At 36.9% G+C, this 14485-nt stretch overlaps 1 protein-coding gene across 1 annotated transcript in view; it reads left to right on the top strand.

Moving 5' to 3' along the window:
- The window catches only part of THSD7A (thrombospondin type 1 domain containing 7A), a 264860-nt gene that overhangs the window by 213634 nt on the left and 36741 nt on the right, over positions 1-14485 (top strand). Inside the window, exons 15-16 of the mRNA XM_064704399.1 lie at positions 7316-7510; positions 9864-10127. Of these exons, the coding sequence (XP_064560469.1) occupies positions 7316-7510; positions 9864-10127 (459 nt within the window). The remainder of the gene's footprint in view (positions 1-7315; positions 7511-9863; positions 10128-14485) is intronic.

Genomic DNA, 14485 nt, shown 5'->3' with positions numbered 1-14485 from the left:
CCAATTTGCTTTTGATGACAAAGCAAAATAATAATATTTTAGAAGTAATCTCTGCCATTTGGTTTCCCATGCACTGCTCTTTCCTTTTGGGTTGATACTCAGTAGAGCAATAATTCCATTCTTCTTTGTGGAAAGGGTTCTGAGTTCCTCTTTTTCAATGCAAGGGAATGTTGCCGTTGCTATCAGCTTGTCCTACTTCTGATCTGATTGCCCACACACAGACACTGTAACACATAGATTATCAGCAAATGTGTTAAATGAGAATGTATAGGAATGTACACCAGGGAAAGGCACATCTGACCATGCATTCATTAGCAGTTTATTTTGAACAAAATAGTCTGCTACTGTTAATGTTTTAGTTAGAAAGATAATTAAATCTGAAGGAAAAACTAGAAGTTAGAAATCATTAGAAATTACAGTTAGGTGTCTTAGGAGTCTCTGAGTAACTAGAACATATGCATGCCTTGCTTTGTATCACAGCTTTACTATTTACTCTTCCATTCTTCAGATTTTTTTTATCACATTTCATCCTTCTTGGCTAAAGAGATACTTGGGTGAATCATAAAGTTTAGAATAGTGATTCATTGTTAAAGACAGCTTTGTTTCTATCTGTCTTGTATAATGGAGGTTTTGTTACAAATCATGTCAAGTTAAATGAATGTTGTAAAACTGTAACTTGGGTCAATGCAGAGGAAAGAGAATAAAAGAGCTTGGTGGTTTCTGGGTTTTGTTTTAAAAAATATTTTCTCTAAAAGTATTTTTTTAAGTGTTTGTTAGCTATTCATGCAAATAATGGGCAATCATTTATATCTAATCCTAAGTAGCATTTAATATTGAGTAGCAAATTCATTGCAGTAGTCATAAACTTTATTTGAAGAAGGTTGGTGGTCATGACAATTGTATTGAATTCCTATGATGAATGAAAATCTGAATTTGTACCACTGATAAAATGTCTTCTAAGAGTGGGTAAGCAGAGCTGGAGTGTATTACAGAACTGAAGCAACTTAAGACTTCTGTCTTTTATTCAAAACCCTCAAGAGGAGATGACATGTGTGCATCAGCAAGGACTTTGAAATTTCCTTTTGGCCCTACCCAACAAGAAAAGGGATCACAGAGAAAAGCCATATTTGACTGCGACAAAATTTATGTTTATTTTCATAAGCTGTTTCTCAACTAACTATTATTTGATCAGATGTATTGATGAGTCACTTGAAATCCAGAGGAGAGAGAGGCACAGTGGTGGCAAATACAAAATACACCCTTCCCGCCCTGCCCTCCCCCCACAAGAAAATAAAAATAAGACAACAACCACCAGCCAAAAACTAGACAAGAGAATAAATGCTTGGTAAACCCAAGCTACTAAGTTTGAAATTGTGAACAATTTAGGCAGGTGTGTTGTGTTATGCTCATATATTAAATCTGGGTTAGTAAATCTCAGCTTCAGTGACTTGTGAAGGAACTTAAAAATACAGCGCAAATCCCTTTTGAATTGTATAGGAAAACCTAAGAAAGTTCATAAAATTTGTTTTGCCAGTAGCTCCTGCAAGTGTAAGATAGGGCTTGTTGGGCTGCATCCCAATGGTAATGAAGAGGACATGTAGCAGATGAGAAGCTCGAGTGCCCAAACTGAAATAACTGAATCACATCATGATGTGTATGGATGGGTGCACATGGTAAGGGCCATCCCAGTGACCGAAAGGAGATTTGCAGAAGGATGCACAGCCTGCAGTCCTTGCCACCATGAATCTTCCTCAGAGTCTTGTAGGAGGAATGGGATAAAAATTGTGATGTCAGCATATTCTGCAATAGCAAGAGGAAAGTTATTTGTAAATTTAAACAGAAGTTTAAGTAACCTGGCTGCCAGAGAAAATACCTGAGTAGCTGCTTTATGTCACTGGGAATTGGCCTTTATTAAAGACCTGGTCTTGAGCTCTCACAGTTCTTCATTCACAGAGTGTTTGTAGTTATTCGAAAGAGAAATGGGAGGAAGCATCCCAGGACGGCCACGGGCACACAGAGAGGCCTTACGGGCTCTTTAGAGCCGTGGGGAGGCTTGAAGGCAGAACCAGTGGTCAAAATCTCTTTTCTCACTCCACAGCTTAACAGGGACAGCAGCCTCCCTCTGCAGGCATTGCTTATGGAGGCAGGGGACTTTGATGTGTGGGTGTTACATGCCCTTACTGAAAGCACAAGAAAGAAGTCAAAATCATGGAGTGCTGCTCTTCATGGAGCTATAAACTACTATTTTAATGTCATTGAGCCTTAACAGATGAGAGTGCTCTATTGCCTGTTTTGTGTTTTAGTCACTGCAAAGTACAGTGATCAACTTCAGGAGTCATAAGTAAGAATTTGGACAACTGCTCAAAAGCAGTGTTTACATGAGAACATAACTTTTTATTTGCAAAAAGAGAGCCACAATCTCCATACAACTTTATTTGGCAGAATACATTGTTATTGTCTTTGGAACATAAAGAGCACTCAGTCTTGTATTTTCACAATATTATGGGCATATACTTCTTCTTAAGATACTTTGTGCTAGGAATACTTTGTCACACTGTGTCTAGTCCACTGAGTCCCACAATGAAAAAAATAAACATAGATGAAATCATAGCTTAGACAATATGGATAGAAGGCATAAGAAAACTTAGTGTGCTGAAATAATTCTTGTTTACTAGAATTAGAAAAAAATATTTTTGTTGTTAAAAATAGTTAGCAATTGAAAAAAATTCTATCACAAATGTATTGTAAAAGAAAGGACAATAGGAAACCTTAATTTAAAAAGAAATTTTTAGGTGTAGGAGGCACTGAATCTCACGCCCCAGTGAAATGTCAGTGAAGTATGCTAATGATGAAACTGGAAAGGCTTTTATATAAACTCACACATGACATGACTTGCTAAAACACAGTCTCAGTGTTTCATTATGCCAACAAGAAATATATTAGCCTGTAGTCTCCTGTGGGTACTTGGTGGAAACAATGCTATCCAACAAAGTTTTAATTACATCAAAGTCCCTTGTCTATAAAATTTAGACTGCTATTTATTTCACAACTTTCTTCTGGGAGCTAATCGTTGTTAAATACTAGAACAATTTTATAAGTGAATGGTTTCTATGTTAAATTTGATTTTTCTGTTAGCTGTACTCTTGTTTTATGTTTTCACTTAATAATTACTATGTTTAATTCAGTAATGGAGGAACCATGCTCTTTCCACTTACTGCTAATGTCAGTAATAAATATAAGGTGGTTGTATAAGCAAAATAATTAGCCTGGTATGGTATAGCTTTATAGTAGCTGAAGACACTTCTCTGTATAGTGAGTAAATCATCAATCTAGCAACCTCTACTTAAACACCCATAGGTCTGATCCAAGAGAGATGGGATGAGTTTGCCCAGGTTAGCTTGTGAGTGGAAAAAGTAACTTCTCTAACAGCGAGAGCATTTCAGATGTCAAGATTGTTAGCTGGCCAAAGAAGTGTATTGATGGAATGTATGCAGTTGGCAAAATCCCTGCTTCTAATAGTGGAAAAATACACATTTTTCAGCTGTTATAAAGAGTATAAACCTTGATACCCAAATCTGGAAAATAACAATAGGAAAATGGGATATAGAGAAAATCACCCAAGTCTTATCAACTAGAAGTAGCTGAATAGTTATGGACAAGCACTGTGAAAATTAAGATTAGGGGATTGATTTAGTAGGCCACGCTGTCCTCTAATTTGTATTGTTATTAAGGTGAAATATTTAGATCTTGAGAATGAAGTTTTCCTTCTTTGATTGCTATGGTACAACTGACAGTTAATCTAGGAAAAAACCAAAGTGTTAATCCTCAGGGGAGCTTTTCACCTGAGTCTGTTGGATGTAAATTAGATGCATTAATATGAGTCTGAAAAAATTTATGACATAATGGGTATCTGCTCATAGAGTAATGTTTTATAACTAGGAAAGAGGAGGGAATGAATATTGGTTTTAGAAAAAGTCAATTTAGCTAGAAAGAAAGAATGTTCTTTGGTGGACAACATTTCTTATCCTATCCAAGAGCTAGATGGAGAGGGAGTATGTAAAATGAGAATTAAACTTTTGAAGAAAGTTAGTAAAGGATATTAATTAAAGTTATTAAAGGAAATTAAAGGCGCTAGTTAGTTGACTGTCTTTTAGTTGTTGGCTAGGTATAGTTTTCACTGCTAAAAATGGTGGTCTGTATCTCCCTGAAAGTGCAGTGAAGATAATGCAATTAGTTTTGCTAATGTGTGCGTATAGCAAGGCCAAACTCAAGACAGAGGATTTAGGTTTGACCTCTGTGAATTTCCACATGGTAAAACTAGTCTGAACTGTGGTTTTACCTTAGAGATATTGATGTGTGCTATTAGCAGAGAAGAGCATCTCACAAAAATCCAAAGCTGTAGCCTAGGCTTCTATTGGAAGATCAAAGTTTGATTTGTGGTTTTCTAAAACATTTGTGTGATCTTAGAAATCTGATAGTACAGATTTTCAGTTTTTGGATATTTGATTTTTCTCACTGAAGCACTGTAATTATATCTGAAAATAATATTTCCTCATGTAAACTACACAAATAGTAATAGGATTTGACATAATAATTGTATTAGACAGTGTGCAGCTGGCCAGTCCCCCAGTAAGCACAACTTAATGCAGTGCTGAGCCTATTACAAACAGTGCTGGCAGCCCTGCTCCAAAGGGCAGTTAAGGATCAGGGATGTTGTTTGCTCAGTATCTCAGGAAAAACACACCCCCCTCCCTCTCAGTGTTTTACAGTAGATGTGTGGCAAAACCAATTCCCTTGGGACCTTTGGGTATGTTTTAGTAGGGACATGGACTTGAAATAGAACACATGGGTCAGCAAGTTCAGCTTCCTAAGTCACCATGAGGCAGAAATTTAGTTTAGAAATGCCAGACTAAAAAGCCTTTTTAAGAAATCATAGGTCACTAGACCATTACAATTACCTTAAAGCAATTATAAAAAAAATTCCCTTAGCTATGCTTCCTTTTTTTTTCCTCCAGGAGGAAATAGTTATAGAATCATAGAATATCCTGAGTTGGAAGGGACCTAGAAGGATCACTGAAGTCCAACATCTGGCCCTGCACAGGACAGCCCCAAGAATCACACCATATACCTGAGAGTGTTGTCCCAATGCTTTTTGAGCTCTGTCAGGCTTGTGACCACTTCCCTGAGAAGCCTGTTTCAGCTCCCAACTGGGTGTAGAATCCTTTTCTAAAGTCTAAATTAACACTCCCCTGACACAGCCTCAGGCCATTCCCTCACATCCTTTCAGTGGTCACCAGAGAGAAGAGCTGGGCACCTGCCCCTCTTCTTGCCCACTTACAGGCAGTTCTCTCTTTTATTTTGAAGTATTGCATTCATACTCCCCTTTTCTCCAAGAGTTGAACTTGATTTTTTTTTAAATTCGTGCTAATAAAGCAATTATTGTCAGCACAATTTAAGAGCTATGTTTAAACTATGGAGTGTAATATAAAAAGCTATATTCCTTCATATGAATACAGAATATTTGGATGCAATGCTACTGCCACAATATGTGACCCAAATTATTTTACAGTCGAGGTGCTTCATCTACTGTGTGCTGTCAGATGCCAAGAAGCATAAATATAATTCTATTGTGTGAACAAACAACTAGAATTTTCCTATCTTGTTACTGTATAATAAGTCTTGTGATGTTTTGGGAAAGGACTTAAAGTTGGGTTTATTGAGCTTAGAATAGATAAGCAGCCATGCTTAAAAAAAACTTGAGAAACAATTATAGAGCATTGTTGACTTTCATGAACAGGTAGAGAGCCTCCTCAGCAAATTTACTGGTGATACAAAACTGGGATGAGTGGTTATTACCCCAGAGGGCTGTGTAGCCCTTCAGAAGGATCCGGACAGTTGAGAGAGGTGGGCAGAGAAGAACTGTCTGATATTCAACAAGGGCAAGGGCAGGGTCTGGCCCCATGCACCAGGACTGACCTCCTGGAAAGCTGCTCTACCTGCAGGTCCTAGTGGACATGTAGCTTTCCATGAGCCAGCAATGCCTTTTGTGGCCAAAAATGCCAATGGTGTCCTGGGGTGCATTAGGAAGAGCATTGCTGGCAGGTTGAGGGAGGTGATCCTGCCCCTGGCATCCAGGTCTGGGCTCCTCAGTACAAGAGAGATATGGAGCTCCTGGAGCAGATCCAGCTGAGGGTGACAGTGATGATTAAGAGATTGGAGCATCTCCCTTGTGAGGAAAGGCTGAGTGAGGCCTGTTATCCTTGAGAAGACTGAGAGGGGATCATAACAATGCCTGTAAGTATTTGAAGGGAGGATGTCAAGATGATGGAGCCAGGCTCCTCTTGGCAGTGCCAAGTTTGGGAAAAGAGGCAACAGGCAGAACTGAAGCATGGGAAGTTCCACCTGAACATGAGGAAGAGCTTTTTTACTGAGCACTGGAACAGATTGCCCAGAGAAGTTGTGGAGCCTCCTTCTCTGGAACTATTCAAGAGCCTTCTGGGCATAATTCTGTGCCATGTGCGCTAGGGGACCCTGCTTGAGCAGGGACCCCCAGTGGTCCCTTAACATGAACCATTCTGTGATTGTTAAAGACTATATTAATGCCCTCCCTATTAGTTGTAAATCCATATGTTCCCTCTCCTTATTTTTGTATGACCTGGTGTTTCCTTAAGGAACTTGTTTTTCTTCTTAAGTGAGAAGCTTTTATTCAGGACATGACTATCCTGTTCTATAAAGTTGCACCTTTATGGCTGATGATCTTTCCCTAGGAAACACGCTGTATTCTTAAAATATTTTTAACACCAAAAACTGCTGAAGAGCATCTGGCAGCAATACTGTTGTAAAGGGTTAAGTGGTATGCAGAACTCAAATATGCTGCTAAATTTTAAGTCTATCCATCTTTCTGAAATTCAATCTGCTGATAAATCTTTATAACTGATACAATTAAGTTATTTAAGATGATATTGCAAGTTTTTTAGTGTCTGTCTGAGATGTACATTGTGTCAGTGATATCAGGAGAAATGATATGTAAAGTGGACTGGTGTGGATAATATGGTGCAACCTTTATAATATTTACAGTTGTCTGTAGTTTTTTTGCCTGGTAAGTCCTGATAAATTATTTTAAACAAAATCTTAAGTGAGCAATTACAAATGTATTCAATTCAAGGTAAAACTGGCAACAAATATTAAGCTGTCATATAGGTATTCTGGGCTTTCAGTGTGATTTTCTGATAGAATGTTGTAGACTTAACTGAATAGAGACATTCATTAAAAAAAAAAAAAAAGTGAAATAAGCTCCATCTCTTTTTGCTTCCAGCAATTACTTGTCGCAGACAAGATGGAGGACAAGCTGACATCAGTGAGTGCCTTAAGTACTCTGGCCCATTACCACCCTTGACACAGATGTGCCAGATTCCCTGCCAAGACGACTGTCAGTTTACGAACTGGTCAAAATTTTCTCCTTGTAATGGGGACTGTGGAGGAGTCAGGACAAGGAAACGCACTCTTGTTGGTAAGAGTATCAAGCAAAATAATGCTTCTGTTATTTATTATTGATAATGTTTTGTTTAAAACCTGAGGACTTCAGAAGTTCCCTTTTGACAAGTGTTACAGTGGCAGAAAGCAGATCCAATTTCCTGCTCTGTATGCTACTGGTGGAACAATACCCAGGAGTAGAAACTCGTGCCATATGTCAGAGGCTCTTGATATGGGTAAGTGGCTAGAGAGAAGATGGGAGAGCATACAAGAATACTTTTTCCCCCTAAATATAGTGCATATAGTAGGGGGTTTTTTTGTTATGTTGAGGTTTTTTGTGTTGGTTTTTTTCTTTTCTTTGTGGGTTCTTTTTGTCAGAAAAGTCAGCAATCATCTCACATTAACTGGATCAGATGTTAACACGCTTGCCTTCCTCTTCCCACACCTGGTCTCAGCTAAAGCACGCTTCCTTCTCTCATGGTGTTCTTTGGTGCATTTAGAGCCACTATGGCAGCTGATTGTGTTTCAGCATTTTGTTATAAACCACCATTTTCAGCCTTAAGCTTTGGCTTACCTCTTTTGAATTTAGCTGCAGTCTTGAATGTCAGATTAAGCCAGTCCTTATGATTAAGCCAGTCCTTTCTCTGGCTGAATGTTTCCCAGTTCTTTCTTTCGCCATTTTTCATCGTCTGCATACAGCACCACAGACCACATAAGGCAATGGCTCGTTTTTTGCCTTATTTCTTGAGATAAGTAATAATGCTCTTTTTTTGTGTCCCAAGAAGGCTCTTTAAGTGTTATTTAGCAGAATAAAAAGATTTATCAGTGATGCCCTTGCCACAGACTTGTCCTAGTCTGGACACTGTTCCACTTTCAAACATTTTTTTCTTCAACTTCTTTTTAGTCTATTGTTTGTTGGTTTTGGGGTTTTTTTTAATTATTTTTTCTTCTGCTGCATGAAGTGAAAAAAAAAATGCCCTGCTTCTAAATTATAATTGAAACCTCAAGAGTGAGGCTTGGCCTCTGTCACAGCACTCTTTGCCAATTAGTCTGTATTTTCTGTGGTGCAGGAAAGCTAGCTAAGGGGGGTGCCCATTAGCAGGCTCAGAAAGAATGTGATAGGATCCAAACCCTATCCCTGTCTCCATCCCCCTGTAAATCAGAAGACCAGTGGAAAATGAATAATTCATGATCTTCAAGAAGCCTCACTGTGACTGTCTAATAATTCCAGTAAGCTTTATGTCAGGTTTGCTTCCACAAGGGAAAAAATGAACAAAACTGACTAACAGTGTTTTTCCTTATTTTGAAAACAGAGCAAGAAAGTACACATTCTTCCTACCACAATATTAACACTTTGTGATACTTCCTGTCCTCATTTAAGTTACCCTTTCAAGCTTGCCAACTCTGTGATGTGTGCTATGGTGTATTCTCTGTGGCAGTGTGTTACCCAGACTTGGAATAAATTCATAATTTTTCCTGGTAAATACTTCTAGAGGAGAAGCATACGTTTAGTGTTGTCAAAAGAATGAGAAACTTTTCTCCAGGTATCCATTTTCTATTCTACTGTTCTAAATGAAGACAATAGCAAATACGAGAACTAAGGTTGTTGCTGCAGTGTCCAGTGCCTTGTTTTGAATAGCGGGGAAAATACCACAGAATATTACATTTACAGTAATATCTAAGTAACAGCTACTTAGATACTACTTAGTAACAACCACTACTTTTGCAAAGACTACTACATTAATTTATATAAACTGGTTTGGAAAGGAAAACTAAGCAAACTTTACCAAAGAGAAGATTTTAATAAATTTATTGGAAGGGGGAAATTGAGTGGATGGCTATGCTACAGTTCAGGAAAGAAAGCAAGAACAGTACTGAATGGAAACAAATTCAGAGAAGGAGCTTATTCTGTTAGAGGGAAAGAATGGTAATTATGAACAAATGTATGATAACAGGTGATAAAAGAGTTTTGGTATTTTGAAAGAAGGTACTAGTGTAGCAAAGATGCATGTTACTCCCTTCAACTTGAAAAACCTTGATCCCAATAAAAATCTTGTTATTGAACTGCACACTGCTGGTGAAATAGCAGGAAAAGAGTGTATTTTTTAATTGCTAACTTTTTTGAACTTTACTCCTGAAACATTTTTTGTACAAATTAAATATAAATTACATCTTCTTTTTAAAAAAGAAATTGCCTTTATGAAAATTGTAGGTATCCCCTACTTTAGAAATTCAATTCAATAACAGAATTTAATCAAGATTAATGTAACAGGTATTAGGTGTATGTATGTATGTAGTTGCAAGCACTTGTTACAGAAGGCTAAATTAAATTTTTGGGAGATAAGCTGTAAACTGGTACAAACTTGCTAATAACTATTTCTTCTTTCTAGGAAAGAGTAAGAAGAAGGACAAATGTAGAAATTCTCAGCTGTATCCTCTGATTGAGAATCAGTTTTGCCCATGTGACAAGTACAGCGCTCAGCCTGTGGGAAATTGGTCAGACTGTATTTTACCAGAGGGAAAGACAGAAGTGCTGCTGGGAATGAAGGTCCAAGGAGATGTTAAGGAATGTGGACAAGGCTATCGTTACCAGGCCATGGCATGCTATGACCAAAACAATCGACTTGTGGAAACATCGCGATGCAACAGTCATGGTATTACAAACTTATTTTCTTTCATCTGTTTACTTATGACCTTTTAGTTTAACATAATATACGTACAGGTAGAATTAGCAGATTAATATTTATTGATTAGGCTGCCTTTTGTCCCTGGATACCGTCAAACCTAGCATGTTTTTGCTGACTTTTAAAATGGTAAAATTAAGTAAAGTCATGGTAAACTACTATCTAGGTATTTTAATTGAAAAAAAAAAAAAATTCTTGTTATTATTCCTGATAACTGTAGCCAGAAATTTGAGAAAAAAGCCATTTAGAAGGAGCAAATAAAAAAAATTAAACAAACACAGGACTATTTTGGAAAGGCTGAAATATTTCCCATTGATTCTCTAGATAGCTTTAAACCCTTAAATAACCTTATCTCTATCATTTGCTCTTCAGCACCTTAACTAACAGGACCCGAGTTCAACAGCACACAGCACTTTTTTGCTGTGTAAGTATGTCATGTGTAAAACTAAGATGGTTAAAGACTTTATATTCCTTGTATTTACATTGCTTCAGGAAGGAACAGTGTTCCTTCCTAAAGGGGATGCATCTGCAGCATTACGATCAAAACTGGCTGTTTCAGGTTTTCAGTGAGCCAGAAATGTCCTAATTGACATCAGTGGAGTTTTTGTCTTCATTTTTTTCCTGCTTGCAGTGAAAATTTGTACCTGAGCAATTGGTATGAAAAGCTGGGTGTTAGTGCTGTTAAAAGGTCAATTTAAGTTTAATTCACAGAAGGCTTCTACTTTCTACTGTTAAATTAAGATAACAGATATTTCATTTATTTACTTAGATATATTTAAAATAGAAAATTAAAGAGATTAAATTAAATAAGGCAGTTTTAATTTGCACTATTAATTCTAGTTTAGAGATATGACAAACTAGAAATTCAATGTATCAAGCCAAGGTGTTAGCATATACTATGTTAGAAATTAATCACTTTTTCAGCATTAAGTTCAGAGTGACCTTCAAAAAGTGGAAAATTGTAAAAGCACTTCAGTATGTAGGAAAGTAGGAGAAGTGATGGCCCACTGCCAATCAGTTTTTTGTGACTTGAAGAATGGGCACTGCCAGCTTTTGTGTCAAAAGAAAGGAAAGAAACTGTTTGTCCAAGAGCATGTTGTTGTTGTATGTGGTAAGTAAAAAGCTGCTGCTAGGAACAACTTTTTGTGTAGAAGAAGTATGGATGTAGCTGCTTTCAAGCCCTGGCAGTGCATTTTGAGGTGCAATTCCATTGCAAGAGTCAAAGAAATAGAAGAGGAAGAAAAATGTATTAAAAAAGTATATTCTAAACCATCATTGTTTACCCTGATAGAATTCTCTCTTCATGATAGTAATTTCTGATCCAATAAATTTTTCAGGGAATGTGGCCTATGTTCACAGTGACCACAATGAATAATAATCCAGTGGAAAAGCTGCTAAAAATGTGTTACTGTTATTCCTGCTACAGCCAGGGCTGCAGTTTATATGCTATTAACACTCACAGGCATCCTTCCAAAAACACAATATAGCAATGCTTTGTTGTGCTCTTTCTTTCTCAAGTTCCATCTTTTCTTTTTTTTTTTTTTTTTTTTTTTTTTTTGTCACAGGAGACTTGAAGTCTTTTTTAACTTTGTAAAATGGAAGTGTTTGCTTGTCATTCCTGTATTTATTGTAGGTTGGGAAGCCTGAAACCTTTGTTTTTGGGTGTTGTTTTCTTTTGAATTCTTTCTTTCTAGATCAGTTCACTAAGATGTCTGGTTCCTTGATATTCCACTACAGCTCCCCCCACCTCACACCCCTCCTGTCTGTGTTGTCCCATCAGTTCCATCTGAGAGGGAGGGTACACATTAACTTGGTCCATGGAGTCATGTGTGAGCAGATGAAGCTTGGAATTCACATTGAACTAATCCTGTATGCCTTCTACTTTCCTAAAATTGTTTGACAGGTGTTTCACGTATAGAGGGAATGAAGTATGTAGAATGATTTTGATGATAAAGGTTTAAACTGATCCTAATGAATACATCACTAAATTTATGGTTTCCTTTCCAGTAGATCTCTGTTATTGATAGGTTTTGTACATGCACATAGTATAGGTTTACATAAAGCTTACCTAATTTATTGTTTGCCTTCAGCATGTTTTACAGATTTAGCATATTTTTGAAAATACAAGGGAGCTAGAACAAATTATATAGGTTTTTCAATCTGATTTCAGTATATGTTTACTGCCTTTTCTGAATAACTACTTTGTATTCATGGATTACATTCTGATGATTTGTTTTATTTTTTGCAACGTGTACAAACTTCTGCTTTGCCAGTTAAATGTTATTTTATGTTTTCCCAGTACTTATTTACAACACTTTTCTTGTTATTCTCATGCTCTTGCTGTGTGACAGTTTTTCAGTTTGGCATCTTCTCTAGGTTTTATGATGCTCTTTGTTTTGGTTTGATTTGGTTTGCTTTGCTTTTGGTTGGGTTTTTTGTTGATGTTTGGAGGTTTTTTGTTTGTTTTGTCTTCTTTAATAACAAACATAAAAGTTATATGATGCCAAATCAACAAGGGACTTCTGTAGTATCACAATAGTACCCCACATGCTGGAAAATAAAAGTACCTTGTAGCTTCCCATCAATCTGCATTTGGCTTTTCAAGCAGAACTTGACAGGACACGTAATTCAAGCCTGCTTGGGTTATTTTTGTAAATTTTAACAGAGGATCTTATCTCCCTACAGCAATGATTTTTCACTAATTTTATAACTGATTTTTCACTGGATTTTTCACTAATATTTTTGGCTGATCTAAAGTGTTATCAGGTTTTTCTTCTATGTTACCTGTTCTACTCTTAGTTCCTGTGGGTTTTTTAATTTCTTTTCCAAATAATATATTATGTAATTGAAATTTTTATAGCATATGATTTGGCAAATTAGCTTGTACTAGGAGGGAAAATAAGTCCAACATTTAAGGGAAGATATTTCCTGTCTGGTATCCAACTTGAGCTTTTGTTGTCTTCTCACACTGGGAAATCCTGAAATGGGAAATGGAGATAATTTAACTTCTTCAGCTGTGACAACAACCTCTAAATCTGTCAGGAGGGACAAACTGCACCCACACTGATATTATTAATACATCATGAGATATGTTTTGTGATATATTCAAATAACACAAGAAACTCAAATAGTGAGACTTTCAAAAGTTTTATGTAAATATTACCATGTAAATTTACAAAGCCATGAACAGGTCAGTGTTGCAAGCCATGTTGTTTTGAGTGGAAGAAATGAGAAAACAGACCTGCTCTGCTGTGCCAAAAAATTCATAAGCTGTTTGTTTTGCAAAATGTTGCTTGCTTATCATCGCAGTTTGGTTATTTATTCAGAAAAGAAAAAGTAAACAGAGCCAGAAGAATAAATACTTCAGGGCTCTCTTTCCAGCATGGCACATCTCGTGTTCAAAAGATTTAAGAAGAGTTAACTACCAGTGTTTCACAGCCACCAAGGAGCTAAAGGACAGATGTGACACAAGGACCATCCTAAATTAGTATACCTGTCTGAGTATTCTCATGATAATTTTTGAAATTTTGGGTGCAGTTATAAAGTACCAAGTGCAAACAAGTTTCTCAAGAAGACAGGAGTGACTGTGAAAGAAAAAGAAAGGCAAATTGTAGTTAAGTAACTCTATTGGTACTGCTGGGTTAGAACTCTGGGAAGAAGAGGGCAGAAATCCTTCTGCAGAGGGTCCTTAGCTTTCTGTAGCTTAACAGGTGCTTCAAAAAAAATCCTAAACAAACAGTTGAAGGTAGACCTAAGTTTCAGCTGCAGAGAGGCAAGGTGGATTGTTTTTTCCTTACTTTCTTTTTTCTCTGTCTTATATATGTGAAATATATTGACTCTCGTTTTCAAAATATTTTTATTTCACAATTGAGTTAAATTTATTGGTAAGAAAGTTTGCACTATTCAGCGGTCATGTGAAATATTCTGCCACTGGTATTTTCATCCATTCCAATTCTGCAGAGTGTGGGCAAGAGCTAAGAGCTTCCAGGTGTCAGCAGGTGTGGGAGCATCAGCTAAAAGGGGTAACTGAGCTGCTCTTTACCTGTTTCCCTGAGTGGAAGACGCACAAATTGCTCTTTCTCTGCTTCCTGCTTTTCAATTCTACATAGATAATTTTATTGGAGAAATATAACTTATTTTGTTAATCAAATGTGAGAGGGTTTTTTTTTTCTCCATTAGAAAAGCCACAGTTGTTTTTCATAGCTTTATCCCTGCCATGAGTTGTGTACTAGAGCTCTGTGGATAATGACATATGTCTGCCAACAGTCTGTTTCCATGTATTTGTGAAAAAAATTGAGAGAGATTCTCTTCATTGTTCCTTTAAATTG

The sequence above is a fragment of the Zonotrichia leucophrys genome, chromosome 2 (assembly GCF_028769735.1).
Source record: "Zonotrichia leucophrys gambelii isolate GWCS_2022_RI chromosome 2, RI_Zleu_2.0, whole genome shotgun sequence".
In the NCBI taxonomy this organism is placed as follows: Eukaryota; Metazoa; Chordata; class Aves; order Passeriformes; family Passerellidae; genus Zonotrichia; species Zonotrichia leucophrys.
The sequence above is the reverse complement of the archived record's forward strand: the minus strand, read 5'-3'. Positions and strand labels throughout refer to the sequence as shown.